The 20,074-nt window shown below is 44.6% G+C and overlaps 1 protein-coding gene across 1 annotated transcript in view; it reads right to left on the bottom strand.

Annotated features, from left to right (window-relative positions):
- Window positions 1–20,074, bottom strand: part of LOC149453923 (granzyme A-like) — an 80,429-nt gene that overhangs the window by 16,420 nt on the left and 43,935 nt on the right. The window contains exon 3 of the mRNA XM_089688089.1: window positions 8,720–8,858. Within this exon, the coding sequence (XP_089544215.1) occupies window positions 8,720–8,858 (139 nt within the window). The remainder of the gene's footprint in view (window positions 1–8,719; window positions 8,859–20,074) is intronic.

Genomic DNA, 20,074 nt, shown 5'->3' with positions numbered 1-20,074 from the left:
ATCACGCTTACGTTTTCGTGAAATATCTAATGTTTTCATACCTCGTCCAAGGCATTGAACTATTTCACTCTTTTCGGCAGCAGAGAGATCCTTTTTTTTATTCCTCATATTGCTTGAAAATGGTGCTCTGCTTAATAATGTGGAACACCCTCCTTTTAGTAGTTTTTTCCTTAAATTGGGCTCACCTGCCAATCTACTTATCACAGGTGCTTGAGATTGTTTTCAGTGATCAAAAGAACCCTGAGATACAATGCCATCCATGAGTTAAACTGAAAAACAAAATATTTAATCTTTGTGACACTTAAATAGAATTTGGATAATAATTTGGAACAGGGTGTAGTTTCCTGACCCTGGCTCATCTGATTACCCGTCCTTGCATCCAAATCTTGCTTCTGTTTTGACTAAGTTCCTAAAGTGTTATTTTTGCTATTTCATTAAAGGTGTGCTTTTAACTGCACTTTCTGTCTCTGCCTGGTATATGGCTCCTGACAAAAGCCACATTGAAGTGTGTGCATTGGCAAAATAAAATGGCAGCATAGCAATGGGTAGAATTGGCAACTGTCATCTTGGCTAAAGGTATTAATCTTGGATTAAGTAGTGAGCTCTGCACTTCAGGGAATGCACAAAGTGAGAAGCCATAGCAGACAAATCCAAATACTAGTGAAACAATAAAACAGCACGAAACATAAAATTAATCAAAAATAATTATACACAAATCATAATAAATCCTGTGGTTATAAAATGTCCAAAACCACCAACATGAAAAAAATATAAAAATTTGTGTCCAAATACAAAGTGATGAAACCAAAGACAAAGTCCCCTTTAAAACCACTTGCCTACTGGGCACTTATACCCCCTTCCTGCCCAGGCCAATTTTCAGCTTTCAGCACTGTCAAACTTTGAATGACAATTGTGCGGTAATGCAACACTGTACCCATATGAAATTGTTGTTTTTTTTTTTTTAGACAGAGCTTTCTTTGGTGGTATTTAATCACCTCTGGGTTTATTTTTGCTAAACAAACGAAAAACTGAACTTTTTAAAAAAGTGTTTGTTTTTTTGTTATTAAAGTTTTTAAATAAGTGATTTTTCTCCTTCACTGATGTGTGTTAATGAGGCTGTAGTGATGAGCACTGATGAGGAGGCACTGGTAGGTGGCATTGACAGGCATCACTGATGGGCACTGAAAGGCAGATCTCATATGGCACTGATAGGCGGCATTGACTGGCACTATTAGGTGGCACTGACTGGCATTGATAGGTGGCACTGATAGGTGACACTGAAAGGCAGCTCAGATGGGCATTGATGTGCACTGGTAGGCATTTATGTGCACTGGCAGGTGGCATTGATGGACACTGACAGGTGGAACTGCTGGGGCTACACTGATCATCAGTGCCCTGATGATCAGTGTACATGTCCCCTCCTGAGGAATGCTGATTTACCGGCTCTCCTCAGGAGCTGTCAAGCGTGACCGCTCGCGAGCAGATAAATGCCGATAACCGGCGTTTCCCCTATTTACATGCGATCAGCTGTGATTGGACACAGCTGATCACATGACCGAGCCGACATCTTCGGCTCTGTTGATCGGTGATCCGCTGTGTCTGAGGGCCACAGCACACCACTGATCGCCGTGCTGCCCGCCTTCGAAGCCGCACACGCGCAGTTAGAGTGAGAGGACGTCATATGACATCCTCCCAGAACAAGAGAACCGCCTTGCGCCCGTCATTTCCTTGCATGACAGGCGGGAGACGGTTAAACATGCAAATAGTGCTCCAAAATTTTTTTTTTCAGGATAAGTGTAATACAGAGAAAAGATCCACACCTTCCTGTGAATACTGATATATTCCACACTCACCAGAGGTAAGAATAACTTGCACTTTATGGATACAATATTATCCTCCACTTCCCAGGGAAAATTTCCTCTCCATAGCCTCCTCCATATACAAGAGCTTCCTTACATCCAATTTCAAAAGGGATTTCCCCTTATAACGATGTGTTATATAGGAAGACAAAGGAGAACCAATAGTGCAATATTGCAAAGACTTCTAATTGAATAAAATAGTGCTCAATCTACTCACATTATAACCTAAAATAAGTCGCCAATTGACAAAATCCTCAAACAGACTTCCTAGTGTAAAAACGGATTCCAGAAAGTAAACCAAACTGGCAGCTCCGTATATGACGTCACATGCTCAACATAGGAAACGGGAAGTACATCTGTCTTTAGACATCAGTATTCACAGGAAGGTGTGGATCCGTGGAGTCTTTTCTCTGTATTACACTTATACTAAAATGTTTTTTGGAGCACTATTTGCATGTTTTAAAGGGGACTTTCTTTGTTTTTGGTTTCACTACTTTTTGTATTTGGACACAAATGTTTATATATATTTTTTTTCATTTTGGTGGTTTTGGACATTCAATTTATAACCAGAATTTATTATGATTTGTGTATAATTTTTGATTCATTTCATGTTTTGCGTTTTATTGTTTCACTGATAGAGATAGATAGATAGATAGATAGATAGATATAGATATATATATATATATATATATATATATATATATATATTGTGGGAACTCGCTTCAAAGGGTAGAGCTCTTCTTGTAAAGCACACAGCAACTCGCTTTCTTTTCAGGGCTTTTTTGCCCACTTTTATTTAAGAAAGTTCAAACAATAAAAATGCTTCCCACGCAGGGGTATCCACCATCAAGCAAAACAATATTCAGCCTCCTGGCTTGTACGCAGTTTTAAGTCTGCCTCCTGCAGACTCTTCCCAAAATATGTCACTAGCACACCGCTAGTCTGGCTTCCACCTGATTCCAAGGCAGAGACCTCCCGTCTGCGGGGGTGGAGCCCTCCTAACTGCTGGGGTGGAGCCCTGAACTATGGTTAGGACTCTATAAAAAGGCCTGCACACACCTGTGCAATCAGTGTGCTGGGGGTTCTCAAAACACGGACCCCGGATTGGAGATTTCATCCCTCCCAGATCTCTTTGAAATCTCCAGGCTCCAGATCCCAAAACAAACTTAATGAACAAATGAGGAAACTGAAAAGCCAGTTTCCTCTGCAATAAATCAACTCTCTGGAGCCCCTCAACCTGCCTGGTTGAGAATCCAAGGTTCTCCGCTTTATTTTGACCGTGGCAGGACACCGCACTGCCACAATATATATATATATATATATATATATATATATATATATATATATAATTTTTTTTTTTTTTTTTTTTTTTTTTACATCAATCTTTTTGATTCTCATCAAGGCACAGCAGCATTATTTCAAAATTTTAACATAGTTCTTGTGGCGCATTTTGTTTTCGTAAATCCAAATGCTAATCAGACTACAGGTGACCTGTTTCCCCATCCAGCTCTTATCCAGTCTGCTTCTTCATCTCACCACTCTGTAACATGCACTCCCTACTCCTCCTTCTCACAGTTGTACAGTTTTATCCTCTCTTCAAACTCTCTCTCCTTTACCCCTCTTCTCCACCCCACAATTCATGTATATCACCCTCACTCCTGTCTTCACCTTATTACTGTACTTATCAACTCCTGCTAATTCTGAGCCCACATACTAATAAAACCTCCAGTACACATGGACCTGTCCCTCCGTAAGTCATATTACCATATTACCTCTCACCCTTTTGCTTCTCCTAACATCTGGAGACATTTCCCCAAATCATGGGCCACCAGCTTTTTCCTTTGATCAACATACCCGGCACCCCCTATCCTCTAGCAGTAGCCGCAATCCACACAATCTGGTTACTATTCCTTTTCTTTCTAGAACCAGCCTCCAATTTTTCTGTGCCCTCTGGAATGCCCGCTCTGTAACAAACTCGCCTTTGTCCATGACCTTTTTAATCACAAACTCCTTTAACTTGCTTGCAATTATGGAAACCTGGCTTCATGAATCGGACTTTCCCTCTCCTGCTGCCCTCTCACATGGTGGTCTCCTCTGGACTCACTCTCCCAGGCCTAGTGGACAGAAAGGAGGTGGAGTTGGAATCCACCTATCCCCTCAAAGAACTTTTCAGGTCCTTCATTCACCTCCCTCTCCTCATTTAAAGTTCACTCTTTTCATCTCCTGGGCCGGTATCAAGCTTCCTTGATGACTTCTCTGTTTGGCTGCCTTACTTTCTCTCTTCTGAAATTCTCTCAATCATTCTCGGTGACTTCAACATCTGTTAATCTTAACACTCCTACTACCTCTACACTTCTGTGCCTAACCACTTCTTTTGACCTAAAACAATGGACACATGCTTCTACTCACTCTAATGGTAACTGCCTCGACCTTGTATTCTCCTACCTATGCACTCCTTGCAACCTCATCAACTTTCCTTTTTCCTCTCTCTGATCACTCCCTTATTAGCTTCACTCTCTCATTGGCTTCCTCCTCCTTGTCTTCCAACTACCAAACAGTTACCTGTAGAAACCTTCGCTATCCTAACTCTTCTCTTCTTTTTTTAGCAACAGATTGTCTCTGACAAAATCTCAGCCCTGTCCTGCCCCAACCTGGCCACTTCTGTATACGACAGTTCACTGTCATGCACTGTGAACACATTGCCCCCCCTCACTACACACAGAATTGGGCCCCAACTGCTACAGCCCTGGCAAACAGACAATAACAAATGCCTCAAAATGTAGCCGTGCTCTTGGGTGTTTATGGCATAAAACTAAGACCCAGCAAGACTTCGACCAATATAAATCCGCTGTTCAAAAATACAATTCTTGTCTCCACACTGCCAAGCAGACCTATTTTATCACTCTCATTAACACGATCTCACGCAATCCCCATTAACTCTTTTCTACCTTTAACTCTACTTCGTCCTTCTTTATCTCCACCCACTGACTCACTCACTGCCCAGGAGATCGCTAATCAATTAAAAAATAAGATTGATACAATTTGTGATGAGATCTCCACTGTACAGATATCTCCCTCATCCTATGCTCCTTGTCCACCTGCACAGTCTATACTTCCCTTGTTTAACCCAGCTACTATAGAGGCGGTTGGTAAACTTTTTTTTTTTTTTTCTAAAGCCCACCTAACCACCTTCCCCCTGAACCCTGTTCCCTTGCAAATGCTATGGTCACCCTCTGGCTCTATCCTTCATTCTTTAACTCATATCTTCCACAACTCTCTAAAACATTCGCTAGTTACCCCCATACTTAAAAAGGCCTCACTGGACCCCACCAATCTTAGCAACCTGAGACCCATCTCCGTACTCCCTTTTGCCTCCAAACTCCTTGAACATCTAGTCTACAACCAGCTGAGTTGCCACCTTATTGAGAATAACCTTTTCGATCCCCTTCAGTCTGGATTTCACCCACAACACTCCACAGAAACTGCTCTCCTAAAACTTAAACTACTTACTAACCGCTAAAACCAATGGTCAATATTTCCGTACTTACTCTTGGACCTCTTTGCTGCCTTTGACACAGTTGACCACCCCTGCCACCTCAAAAAAACTCAATTCATGACTGTGCTCTTCATTGGTTCAATTACCTATCTCACCACACCTTCAATGTCACTTACAACTCTACTTCCTCTCCTACTCCTCTTACTGTCGTGGTCCCCCAAGGTTCTGTCCTTGGACCTCTCCTATTCTCGATCTACACTTCTTTTTTGGGTCATCTGATGGCTTCCCATGGTTTCCAATACCAATTCTATGCTGATGACACACATCTATCTCTCTACTCAGCACACCCCATTCGTTTCCTCACATATCACTGATTTACTAACAGACATATCAGACTGGAAGTCACACCATTTCCTAAAACTCAATCTGTCCAAAATTGACCTCATAATATTTCCTCCCCCACGTGCCTCTTCCCCTGATTTCTCGGTCAGGATCAATAGCACCACTATCAACCCATCCCTGCATGCCAGGGTGCTAGGGGTAATCCTGGATTCTGAACTATCCTTTCAGGCCCACATAAAATCCTTCTCCAAATCCTGCCTCCTCAACATCTCCAGATTACGCCCCTTTTTAACCAATGATACCACAAAGCTCCTAATTCACTCCCTGGTTATCTCTCGCCTCGACTACTGCAACTCACTCCTCATTGGCTTACTTTTACCTAGGTTATCCCCCTCCAGTCCATCATGAATACTGCTGCCAGGCTCATCCACCTTACCAACTGTTAATTGTCTGCTACCCCTCTCTGCCAATTCCTCCACAGGCTTCCACTCGCCCAAAAAATAAAATTCTAAATACGAACAACTTATAAAGCCATCCACAACTGTGCTCCGAGCTACATCACCAATCTGATCTCAAATATCAGCCAAACCACTTTCTTTGATCCTCCCAAGACCTTCCGCTATCTAGTTCCAGAGTCGCCTCCTCCCATGTTCGCCTCCAGGACTTCTCCTGAGCTTCTCCTATCCTAGGAACTCCCTACCCCAATCTGTTCGGCTATCTCCTAATCTATTCACCTTTTTAATGATCCCTGAAAACTTTTTTTCTCTTTAAAGAAGCCTATCCTGCTTGTAACTAGTAAACTGCCATTTAATTCCTCCATCAGCTGATCCCCCTACAGCTATTACCTTTTTGTATCACTCAACCCTTGCTCCTAGATTGTAAGCTCTAATGAGCAGGGCCCTCTGTTTCCTCTTGTACCAAATTGTATTGTAACTGTAATGTCTGCCTTCATTTTTTTAAAGCGCTGCTCAAACTGTTGGCGCTATATAAATCCTGTATAATAATTTAAAAAAAAACAAAATATATTTGGTACATTCCTTCCTTACATACATTTTTCCCATGTATTGTCTTTTTAAAAATGTTGCAATTACAGAAAACCTGTTCCTGACAAAAATCCAGTGAGCTAATTTGCTATGTACTACATCCTCTGCAGTGCTTAAATCCCAAGCAGCATTGTACAGTTCTCATCTGTGGACCACATAATACCTCCCCCTATGTTATATAGGTGATGGGAAGGGTAGGTGTTTAATATTCTTAAAGAATGTTACCCCAACATTTTATATTTCTGATATGAGTACAACCTGTGATTAAACCAGCACAATCAGTGCTCAAGTCCACAGGGAATAATCTACAGAGTTCACAAAGCAGATGGAGGGATGTCTGGAAAGTGGATCTGGGTAATCCTTCCTGAGCATACAAAGGAAACCGAGCAGGGCACCAGATTAGTGTATACCATGCACTAATCTGTGTATGTGTGTGAGCGTGTCCAGAGACTGTCCTTTTTATGAAGCAAGTAAGCGTCATAGCTTGTGATCTTGGGACCTCGTATGGCGAACAATACTGCTTAGAGCAATTTCATTGAAGGGAGGGGACGCTACATAGTGTTTTGACAGGTACATATGTAACGACCATAATAAGCTGGTGATGTAACCTCAGCTACTCATATTTAAATGATGATTAAATTAAGAACGTATCTTTACAACACCCCAATAATATTGTATAAACACTAATCCTACGTATGTAACAATGTTACCAATTTATAAATCAAACTAAATACACATTTACTATTAAAATACATTTTGTAATAGTTATTCTATTTTGCGTCACTTCTAACACCCTTGACATTTTCCACCAGAGTCCTGTAACCAGCTATGCCTTATTATAGAATATTCCGCTCTCAGCTGTCTCGGCTTAACTAACTCATATTTTTCTGTCTCCGCTAAACCATTTTAGCACGATCGTTGTTTAAGGCCATTCACACATATTAATATTATGATTAATCATAAAAAACAAATAGTTTGCAAGCTTGCCATCAATATAAGTGCTGAATTATAAATTTGATATAATTAATTTTAATCAGGTAGGCATATCCATGGAGGGACACACAGACCTCTACAGGCTAGACAATGGCACCTGACTGCCATTCGGTATCGGGATGAAATCCTTGGACCCATTGTCAAACCCTACGCTGGTGCAGTGGGTCCTGGGTTCCTCCTGGTGTACAACAATGCCCGGCCTCATGTGGCAAGAATATGCAGGCAGTTCCTGGAGGATGAAGGAATTGATACCATTGAATGGCTCCCACACTCACCTGACCTAAATCCATTAGAACACTTCTGGGATATGTTTCGGTCCAGCCAAAGCCGCTAGGTTGCACCTCACTGTCCAGGAGCTCAGTGATGCCCTGATCCAGATCTGGGAGGAAATACCCCAGGACACCATCCGTCATCCCACTAGGAGCATGTTCCAACGTTGTCAGGCATGCACACAAGCACGTGGGGGCCATACAAACTACTGAGTATTGTTTTGAGTTGCTGCATTTACATTTCAGCAAAATGAACTAGCCTGCTGTATCTTTTTTTTTTTTTTCAATTTTTATTTTTGGGGTGTCTTTTGAATTCAGTCCTCTGTGTGAGTTGATAATTTTAATTTCCATGAAACGAAGGGGCACCCTTATGTTCAGATCAGTATAGATATCCAGCATGCTATTTTTCCCCATTTGAGATCTGATGTGTTTTCAAAGTGTTCCTTTATTTTTTTTTCAGCAGTGTACTTCCTTTCCTAGGTGATAACATTATTCCTTCATAGATACAGCATAACGAGTGTGCATTGCCATCCTAAGGCAGAAAGTGTTACTGGCAGGATCACTGGGTAAAAATTTAATGTAAAAAATACAAGCCTAATAAAAAAATTAAAAAAAAACACCCATAATGCAGCCACATCTACAAGTACTGGAAAGCTGCAATATATTTTGTTGGGTTTAAATACACTGTGATTTTTATTATTTACCTGATGTTCTTACCTGTACAATCTGGATGTCATTATCCTGTGTGCTTTCATTATAGTTTTTTATTTTGCTCCTTAAGCAGTTGAACTTTTGTAGATTTTTATCTTTTGCTTTCCTTGATTGGGCACCCAGTTTGATTGTAGTTGAAGAATTGCTAAAAATTGAATATGAGCAAAACAAATGTTTTGTCTACCATTAATGTAAATGCAACCCTAACTGCAACATTTAGTATGTATTCTATAAAATACTATTTTCCATTTTCATTTTGGCAATTCATTATGGCTGCTCTCAGCCTTTTTTCAGATACTTCATGTCTCGATACACTCGACCTAGAATTAGCTGCACTTCATTGTTCTAGATCAGGGGTCTCCAAACTTTTTAAATTAAGGGTCAGTTTATTGTCCTTCAAACTTTAGGAGGGTCAGACTGTGGCCAGTGGGAGTAGAAAATGGCTTGAGTTTTTATACAACAAGCTGGACAATGATGTAAAAACTGTGCAGGGGAAATAGAAAGCTTTTTTTATTTCTGCAAAAGTACATTAATGCTATACTGACACATAGGGGAACTACAGTTTAGAAAGAAAGTGAACTCATCCTTTAACTGCTTAAGGCCTGCCCACAGTACATTTACTGCTGCGGGGGGGGGGGGGAGGGGGTGCACGTGCCCGCGAGTCTCCCGACTTGATCCCCGAGGGATCCAATTTAGGCCAGTGATGTCTGGCCTAAGTCAGATGATCAATCCCTGTCCTATCCTGTCCTGTGTTGACAGTTACACAGGACAGAAAATTATGACATCTTCTCTCCTTGGGCACATTCCGTCCCAGAGAGAGAAGAAAGAACACCCAACTGTGAGTAAAAGCAGCACACAAATCCAGTTAGAACATTTTAGGACACATTTAACCCCTAGAGTGCCCACCCCCCTGTTAACTCCTTCACTGCCCTGTCACCACTGGCATTAGTACGGTGTACAGATTTTTTGCTGATCACTGTATTAGTGTCGCTGGCGACTTCAAATAGCGGTAGTGGCAGTTAGTGCCCCTCCCAGATGGTGTCAGATTGCCCATCAGTACACCAGTAATCACATTTAACCCCTTGATTGCCAGGAACACGCTCACATACACAAACCTTCATTGCTAGTATAGTGTCTGAATGGATCAATATCTTTGATCAGATCAGCACTATACCAACGTTCACATTAGTATAGCATCCCCAAAAATGCAGTGCTAGCAGGATCAGCCTGCACCTGCGTTTAGCTCCTACAATTGCCCCCCCCCCCTTCTCCCCCAGCAAGTGCAGTGTCAGTAGATCACTGTCACTTGATACATTGCACACAAAACTGCAGTGTTCACAGAATCAGGCCTGATCTCTGTCAGCACTTGCCGGTAAATTTTTTTTGTAGCGGTTCAATCAGTCCCTGACAGCCAGGCCTTTTTTTTTTTTTTTTTTTTTCCCCTCCTTGAGTCACACTAGGTACCTAATAAATTTAGTGGCCAAAAAGGTATTCCAGTGAAGAGGCCTACAGGACAGTCAGCCTCAGAATACGAACCTGTAGACCGCAGTGCACCCTGACAGCTCACACGATGGAGAAGAGGCCCCAGCTAAGATCAGATGTACCTGACCCCATTCCCAGGTTGCTGATATGGTACGAACACAGCAGAGTGCCAGTACTAGTGCTGGTCTACCTTTCTGGTGAATTTTTGTCGGCCAAGTACATCCTGGTCTTAAACATACCAGCACTGCAGTATCACTTGGTGATGTGGTGAGTCCCATAAGTGCAGTACAAGCTGGTGCAGTGGCGAGCACAAGCAGTGTCCCACAGCCATCAAGAATTCGCACGCAGGCCCGTAGAGCCCCTAGTATCCTTCCGGATGTGCTTGCAAAACCCGAATGGCAGGCCACAGATTCTGCAGCACCTGTACTTCCCCCATTCACTGCCCAACCCGGAATTCAGGTGGAAATAGCAAATTTAACTCCTCCCCTTAGTTTGAGCTGTTTTTCATGGAATATCTGTATGCGTTGATTGTGGATCAAAGCAATTTATATGCACAACAATATATCGCTGCCAACCCAAATTCAAACCTTGCCAGACCAGTCTCATGGAAACTCATTACGGTTTCTGAATTAACTTTTTTTTTTTTTTTTTTTTTTTTTTTTTTGGGGGCCTAACCCTCAACATGGGCATTACTAAAAAAAATGAATTGCGGTTGTATTGGTACACAGACCCGATTCATCATATGCCCGTGTTCTCTGCTGCCATGGCCAGGCATATGAGAATATAGTGCGTTTTGTATGCATGTCAACACACTCAGTCGTCCTCGAGGGTACACTAAATTTGACTGGCTCTACAAGATTCGACCCCTCGTAAATCACCTTAACCCAAAATTTGCAGATGTCTATACTCCCCAGCAAAACATCTGCGTTAAGTCCCTCATTAATTTTTCTATCTGTCTTGCTTTCAAAAAATGATCTCAGCAAGCATAAAAGATATGGGGTCAAGATACATAATACCTGTGAGAGGGCAACAGGTTATACATATTTGGATTTATGAGGAAAGAGTCACGTGGAGCCCCCTGGATGCCCAGACTACATGGGTAGCAGTGGCAAGATAGTTTGGGACTTGGTGTCATCCTTTTTCCATATGGGGTACCACTTATACGTGGATAATTTTTCCCCTTTCGTCTTTCAGGACAGCACCTTGAGAGACCTCAGCTCCTCCCCACCTGAGGAAACACCTCCAACCAAAATAAAAAGTCTATCACTCCCCTCTGACCTCAGTTCTGGTGTTTCCTCCGGTGGGGAGACATCTACAAGGAAGCTCTCAGGGTGCTGTCAGGGGACAGTGGTACCTGACCGTTGGTGTGGGTCCTGGGCCGGAGAGCTGGTTGTGGGACTTGGTGCAGCAGGGAGTGAAGGCTGCGATCCTCCCCAGGGGTGCTGCAGTGGCAGATGAAGTGTGCCCTGGGTGACAGGGTAAGACACTAACCTGCCGGCCACCACCTCCGGCGAGTTGTGGGTGTCAGGGCGGCCTTGGTGGGATCCGGCGCAGATCGGGGAGGAGTCCCACTCCTTCCCACGCTGGCGGTCAGTGGAATGCGCTGGGCCGGGTGATGGCGTTTCCGGCAGAAGGGGCAGGGCTTCTCCCGGGGTCATGGCTTTCGCTTCCGGCCGCGGCCCTATACACAAAGGCCAGCGGTGCAGAGCAGGACAGAGCCTGGAGGACAGGCTACCGCTGAAGGCGACCACCCTCCTGAAGAATGTTGGGCGCAGAGGCACCGGGACCAGGCGAGGCCAGCACCAGCCAGATACAGGTAAGATGACTGAGGAGTCCTTCCCTACCTGTGGGCCCCTAGCTCCTGGGGTATCCCCGGACCCTCTTGTGGTCAGAGGGTTTTGGGCGGGGGGGGGACCTGTCGGGAGGAGTTAGGCCCTGCCAGGGAAATGGGGAGGGGGGGTGTAGGATAAGTGCCCTAGGGGTGATAGGCTCCTTTCTGCCTTCTTTTGTCTTTCATGGCAAGGCCAGAGAAAAACCTAAGCATCAGGAACCTAGACGGAAATGCCCGTCCTGTAAAACGGTTCTTAAGGAGTCCTGGAAGAAGGTTCTTTGTGGAGCTTTGTATAGAGGGGTTAGTAAAAGAGGAGAGGTCAGAACAGGGTGACCTGGTCAGGTCAGTGAAGGAGATGACCAGTACCTTTTTTGACTCTTAAGAGCTTAATGGAAAGTTTAGCCATTCCCCAGGCAGCCCCTCATGACCCCCCCCCCCCCAGGTGGCCCAGTCAACTAGTTGGAGCAGGGAACTCCCCGTGACAGGGGAGGAGGAGGAACCCTCTTTGGATTCTCAGTCTGAGGAGGAGTCAGCGGGGAAGGGCCCCTCGGATGATTCTAGGGGTCACTCCCGGTACAAATTATCCCTGGAAGAGGAGGTAGACTACCTTTTTAGGGGCAATCTATGAGACATTGGACATTAAGGAAGAGGCCAAAACTCTATCCTTACATGATCAGATGTACCAGCGCATGGAGGGGCAGAAGCATAGGGTATTTCCAGTACACGAGGTGTTGGTTGACATATAAGAAAGGAATGGCAGGACCCGGAAAGGAAGCCCCTTTTTTTTCCAAGGCGCTTAGACAGAGGTTCAGTGAAGACCCGGGGGCTTTAAGGAACAAAAACCCTAAACTGGACACAGCCTTTTCCCAGATGGCGAGGAAAATGGATCTGGCATTCCTAGATGCCGAGGAAAATGGATCTGGCGTTCGAAGACATGGGGGTTCTGCCAGACCTACTGGACAGGAGTGGAATCCATCCTTAACCACTTGAGCCCCAGAGGATTTACCCCCCTTAATGACCAGGCCTTTTTTTGCTGTTTGGCGCTGCACTAATTCAAATGATAATTGCGCGGTCATGCAATGCTGTACCCAAACTAAATTTACGTCCTTTTTTTCACACAAATAGAGCTTTCTTTTGGTGGTATTTGATCACCTGTGCGCTTTTTATTTTTTGCGCTATAAACAAAAAAAAATACGAAAAGTTTGAAAAAAAACAATATTTTCTACTTTCAGCTATAAAAAATATATCGTAAACTCAAAGTTAGTCATAAATTTAAGCCAAAATGTATTCTGCTACATGTTTTTGGTAAAAAAAAATCCCATGCATTAGCGGGCAAACTGGCGCTATCTAGGAGGGGCGCTAACACTATCGGAAGTCACCAGTGACACTAATACAGTGATCAGTAAAAATCTGTTCACTGTAATCAATGACACTGGTGACAGGGCAGTGAAGGGGTTAACTGGGGGGGGGAGGGGGGCGATCAAGGGGTTAAATGGGATTTATGGTGCACTAGCGGGCAAACTGGCGCTATCTGGGAGGGGCGCTAACACTATCGGAATTCGCCAGCGACACTGATACAGTGATCAGTAAAAATCTGTTCACTGATCAATGACACTGGTGACAGGGCAGTGAAGGGGTCAACTCAGGGGGGGCGATCAAGGGGTTAGACAGGATTATTGGTGTATTAGCGGGCAATCTGGCGCTATCTGGGAGGGGCGCTAACACTATCGGAAGTCGCCAGCGACACTGATACAGTGATCAGTAAAAATTGATTCACTGATCAGTGACACTGGTGACAGGGCAGTGAAGGGGTTAACTGGGGGGGGGTGATCAAGGAGTTAAACGGGATTACTGGTGTACTGGCGGGCAAACTGGCGCTATCTGGGAGGGGCGCTAACTCTATCGGAAGTCGCCAGCGACACTGATCAGTAAAAATCGCTTCACTGATCAGTGACACTGGTGACAGGGCAGTGAAGGGGTTAACTGGGGGGGGCAATCAGGGGGTTAAATGTGTCCTAGGTGTGTTCTAACTGTAGTGTAGTGCTTGTGTACTCACTTTTACTGTGTCTTCTTCTCTGTCTGGAACGGAATGTGTCCAGACAGAGAAGAATGACATCATATCCTGCCCTGTGTATATGTCAACACAGGACAGGATAGGATGATTTCAGCCAGAAATCACTGGCTGAAATCTAATGATTAATCCCTCCTGGATCAAATCGTGTCACCCGCGGGTCGGCGGGAGCGCGCGTGCGCGCCCCCTGCTGGCGAAAGTGTCGGGAGCGCGGAACCCGTTTTAAAACGTGGTTTTGCGCTCCACTGCCGCCCTGCACACGTATATACACAGTGGCAGGGCGGCAAGCGGTTAAGAAGGCATGGGATTCAACCCTGTCCAATTTGAAGCCTGCCATGGCCACGACTGTTGTAGCCAGGAATATGGAGTACTGGCTGACAGTTACAGGCCCACATTGTGGCTGATTTTTTCCCCCCAAAGAAAGAATCCTGGCATCGTTTGAGACACTACTGCAGGGAGTGGGGTACAGCGCGGATGCTTCTGCAGAATCAGTGAGATTGGGGGCCAGATCGGCAGCTCTAACCAACTTAGCCAGATGGGCCTTGTGGCTTAAGATATGGCAAGGAGACATCATGTCAAAAATTTAAATTGTGTGGCATCCCCATCTCAGGGGATTTCCTGTTTGGGCCGGGGTTAGAGACTGTATTGGACCGTACGGCAGACAGGAAAAAGTCCTTCCCCCTGAAGAGGAAGTTGCAGGATTCGGGTGCTAGGAGGTTTCGCCCCCCAAAAAGACAGAACCTTAGGACGGAGGGGCAGAGGAAGACTTGGGGGCAGAGGGAGGGGCAAAGGGGGGGGGCAATTTTTTTTTTTTTTTTTTTTTTTTTTTTTTTTCCTTCCCATCCTCCTGAACAGCCCCAGAAGCCTCGATGACTCGGTTACCCCTATGGGAGGAAGATTGGCAGCCTTCCTCCCACAGTGAGAAGCGGTGGTCTCCAGCCCTTTTATCTTGGACATCGTGAGAAGGGGTTACCAGCTGGAATTTTCGAGATCACCGCCGGAAAGGTTTAGTGACAAGCCTGCCCAGATGTCTTCTGAGGGCCTCAGCATTGAGGGACTCGCTTCGGGACTTGGAGGCACAGAGAGTAGTGGTAACAGTCCCCAAAGCAGAAGTGGGAAAGGGGTTCTATTCCCACATATTTGTGATTCAAAAGCCATCAGGGGCATACAGACTGATCCTGAACCTGAGACCCCTAAACAAGTTCATATGGTACAAGAGATTCCACATGGACTCAATCTTTACAATCAGAACCCTACTTCCACCAGGGGCCTTCATGGCCTCCATCGATTTAAAGGATACTTACCTTCATGTGCCTATCGCAGAAACCTCCCAGCGTTTCCTCAGATTGGCAGTGCAGGGCGTAACAGGGACACACCATCTTCAGTTCTGGGCCTTGCCATTCAGACTCTCCTCCTCTCCACGAATTTTCACCAAGGTACTGGCCGAGGTGTTGGTTCCCATTCGGCTAAGAGGAATTGCGGTGGTTGCTTACTTAGATGACCTGCTGCTGCTTTTTGCAGTCTCAGAAGTCCAGCTGGGGCAGGATATTGCTGTGGTGAGGGGTCATCTGGAGAGTCTGGGATGGCTATTGAACCTGGAAAAATCCTGCCTAGTCCCTTCCCAGAGAATGACATATTTGGAGTACGTTCTAGATTCCACAGTACAGAAGACCATGCTTACCTTGGAAAAACTCACCAAGCTGGATGGAGGGATCAGGTTGTTGCTGGGGAGCCGGGATGTAACTGTGAGGCAGGCCATGTCAGTGTTGGAACTGTTGACTTCGTCCATCCTGGCAGTTCAGTGGGCAGGATTGCATCTCCGCCCCCTCCAACTTTTTATTCTGAAGGTTTGGGACAGACAGGTACGGACTCTAGATACTTGGGTTCTCATTCCCCCCCAGCATAAAAAGATCTCTGTGGTGGTGGAGGAAGACGTCCAATGTCATGCAGGGGACGTTATGGTGTTTTCCGGTAGTCAAGGAGATCACAACGGATGCCAGCGCCCGCGGTTGGGGGGCCCACCTAGGGGATTTAGTGATTTAGAGGGAGAGTGGTCCCTAAAGAGAAAAGGAAGGAATACTCAAATTGGAGGGGGTTGAAAGCGATATTGGAGGCTCTCCACTCCTTCCAGAGAAGGGTCAGTGGCCAGCATGTCCGCGTCCTGACGGACAACGCAACAGCTGTGGCCTACATAAACAAACAGGGTGGAACAAGGAGCGGGTCTCTCTGGTCCCTGGCGGCAGGGGTGCTGTCTTGGGCGGAGAGAAAACTGGCCTTCTTGTCTGCCGTCCACCTAAAAGGAGAACTGAACCAGATAGCTGACTTTCTGAGCAGAAGTCAGCTCAGGGAGTCGGTATGGGCCCTAAATGGGGAAGTATTCCAGGCCATCGTAAGAAAGTGGGGATCTCCGGATATAGACCTCTTCGTGTCTGGGAGGAACAACAAGGTCCTGAGATTCTTTTCCCTAAGCCGGTGGGATGGTTCAAGGGCAGTAGACGCATTTGGGACAGAGGTGGGATTACCCGCTGTGCTACAACCTCCCCCCCCCCCCGGTCACCCTACTTTCCGTGGTATTGAAGTTCAGGTCGGAGAGGACTTCTCTCATCCTGCTTGCTCCGTATTGGCCAAGGAGGGCATGGTTCGCAACACTGAGGGCCTTAGCCACCCGGCCGCCCTTGGGGTTGCCTCCCAGGAGGGATTTACTGGTACAGGGCCTGGTCCTATGTCCCAGGGTAGAGAGACTAAAATGGACAGCCTGGTTTCTGAGCAGCAGCTTCTGTTAGCAAAAGGGCTCTCAACTAAACTAGTGGCTACGCTCCTGGCTAGCAGAAAAGAGGAAACCCAAGCCATTTACAGGTGTGGGGTTGCTTTAGGGAATGGTGCTTCAGGGCCTCAGTAGATACCCATAGTTTGGTGTCTGCCCTGGAATTTCTGCAGGCAGGGGGCCGATAAGGGGCTTTTTGGAAACCCCTTTAGCCAAGGAAGCCTTGGTAATTAGGTTTTTTAGAGCCTTGACAAGACTGAGACCCCCTTGGGATTAGGCCCTTTCCGATGTGGGATTTGACAAAAGTGCTTAGGGTACTGATGGAGCCCCCCTTTGAGCCACTGGGGTCCTGTTCGCTCAGGGATCTCACGCTTAAAACTGCCTTTTTGGTGACGGTTACCACGGCTAGAAGGGTGTGCAAACTGGAAGCCCTGTTGGTCAGGACTCCCTACTTGCAAATTTTTCCTGACAGGGTGGTGTTTAGGACTGACCCATCCTTCATTCCGAAGGTGGCCCAAAAGGTTCAGAGGGAGCAAGATAGTGTTGCCCTCATTTTTTTCCTGACCCGGTAGGGGAAGATCAGGAGAAGTTTCATTTGTTAGATGTTAGAAGATGTTTGCTGCTTTACCTTGAAAGGACTAAAGGATTTAGAAGCACAGTCTTTTTTTTGTTTCCTTTGCGGGGGCGAGAAAAGGGAAAAGGGCCTCTAGGAGAACAGTTGCTAGTTGGTTAAAACTAGCAATTGAACAAGCGTACCGAGCAGAGGGTCTAGAAGTCCTGGAAGGAATCGGGACACATTCCACCCGGGCCATAGCAGCTAAAGCTGAGCTGGCAGGAGCTTCCCCAGGACAGATATGTAGGGCAGCAACCTGGTCCAGCTACGGAACGTTTGTAAAGCATTACAGACTCGACCTTGTCTCGGTGCAAGAGCAGGCCTTTGGAAGTAAGGGACTGCAAGCGGTCAGCCCGCCCGAGGGGTGAGTACTCTCGTATCCTCTCAAGGTGCTGTCCTGAAAGACGAAAGGGGAAAAATCAAGCTACACTTACGGTAACGTCTTTTCCAGTAGTCTTTCAGGACCACACCAATTGCCCACGCGTTTGTTGCTGAATATTCTAGGAGATGTCTTATTGTGGTCATGTTATCTCATATTGTGTCTCCCCAGGTGACCGGAGGTACGGATCAAGAACTGAGGTCGGAGAGAAGTGATGGACTTTTTATTTTGGGTGGAGGTGTTCCCTCAGGTGGGGAGGAGCCGAGGTCTCTCAAGGTGCTGTCCTGAGAGACTACTGGAAAAGACGTTACCGTAAGTGTAACTTGATTTTTATTCAAGCAGGCCACTATTTAGACATTTGTACAATCTTGGAATTAGCACATGTGGCACCATGTGACCTAATCGTTGGGGCTTCCCCCAATGGCTTGTATTTTTTTAATTTGTTTTTATATATTTCAAGTTTTTCAAATTATCAATTTTATACATACCTTAATATGACAATATAAAATTCAGATTCTACCTGACATAATATAAAAAAATTTTATCTTTCTCTTAATATCCTTTTCCCCCTCCAAATATACAACAACCTTCCCCTCCATCCCTGACAGCCTAGACTCTACGCTTTTCTACTCATTCTGGAGATCTTGATCCAAAAATATTCCTATTTTACTACTTCCTTTTTTCACCAATGGCTTCTGAGCTCATTTACCTATATTCTAAATATAAATTTGACTTTTTGATTTCCTCCACCTGATCAGGAAAACCTCCATCTTATCCTCATCCATATGATAAAGTTCCTCCAATCTATATACTTGCTCCATCTTATCTACCCAATCCTTTATTTTTGGTGCTTCTTGTTCCTTCCAAAACTTTGGTATCAATCCCTTCGCTGCATTCAAATAATACATTAAACCTGAGTTTTTATATTCTTTCACTGATAATGTATTACCATAAAAGAGACAAGTCTCTGGATCTTTTGAAATGTTAACCTCCATTATTTTCTGAATTAAGTGGACTATACCCCCCCAATATTCTTGAATTTTATCACACTCCCACCAAATGTGAAACATTGTGCCTCTACCTCCATCCACGCCAACACATAGGTGAATTATCTCCCCTTATTCTGTGTGCTACACTCAGTGTAATATACCATCTTGCTAAGCATTTATAATTACATCCACAGCCCTCATATTTACATTCCCGTGTATTAATCTATATATTTTCTTTTGCTTTTCCTCATCTACAATTACTCCTAAATCCCTTTCCCATTTCTCTATAAATGGGGGGGCCTTGTAACAGTGTTTAATCCTGTGAGGATCTTATATACTTTAGAAACCCCATGTTTCCCATCTCCCCGTGTATCTAATAAGTGCTCAAAAGGGTTCCAGTCCTTTTTTGTTCTCAATGGCCTTGGAAGCTTCCCCACAAAGTGTTTCAGTTGAAAATTGTGTCACTTGTCCATTCTCAAAAATATTTCACTCTTATTTTCCATTTCCTATAAGAACATACTTCTTCCCCCGCCATTTATATCTCTTAATTGTACATCTTTCTTCTTTATCCACCTGTCTGTGACACTTTCTTTACCTGGGGGGAAAAACTCTGTGGATCCTAAGGGCATTAACAGTGAATTAAATTCCCAACTCATTTGTTTGTGTATAACATCCCAAATTCCTAAAACATTACATGTAAACACACTTGTTCTATCTGCCAATCCACGGAATTGTGGCGGTAACCATACAATTCTACTCAAATTTTCCTGACTTAATGTATTTTCTACTTTTATCCAGCTTTTCCCCTTTGTATTGTGTCCAATCATAAATTCCAGCTAATACTGAATTATAATATTTTTTCAAATCTGGAGCTCCTAATCCGCCTTTCTCTTTGTCTCTACACAAAATATCATGGCTTATTCTGGGTTTCTTATTCCTCCAAATAAATCTTGTTAGAATTTTTCTAATTGTTCCAAAATATGCTTCTGGTAGTTTAATAGGTATCATTTGGTAATTGTTCCAAACATTTTATATAAATTTCATTTTTATCAGGTTTATCCTTCCTATCCATGACAATGATCCCCATCCTATTTTCCTTAATTCGTCCATAATTTAATTTGGTAGTGGAATATAGTTTGATCTATATAGGCTCTTTGGAGATGCTGTCAATTTTTATACCTAGATATTTTAATTCTTTCTCTCCAAACAAAGGGGAATTCCTCCTGTAGCTT

This window comes from Staurois parvus, unplaced genomic scaffold, assembly GCF_062004578.1.
Source record: "Staurois parvus isolate SC_StPar_1 unplaced genomic scaffold, SC_StPar_1.0 ptg000445l, whole genome shotgun sequence".
Classification (NCBI taxonomy): domain Eukaryota; kingdom Metazoa; phylum Chordata; class Amphibia; order Anura; family Ranidae; genus Staurois; species Staurois parvus.
The sequence above is the reverse complement of the archived record's forward strand: the minus strand, read 5'-3'. Positions and strand labels throughout refer to the sequence as shown.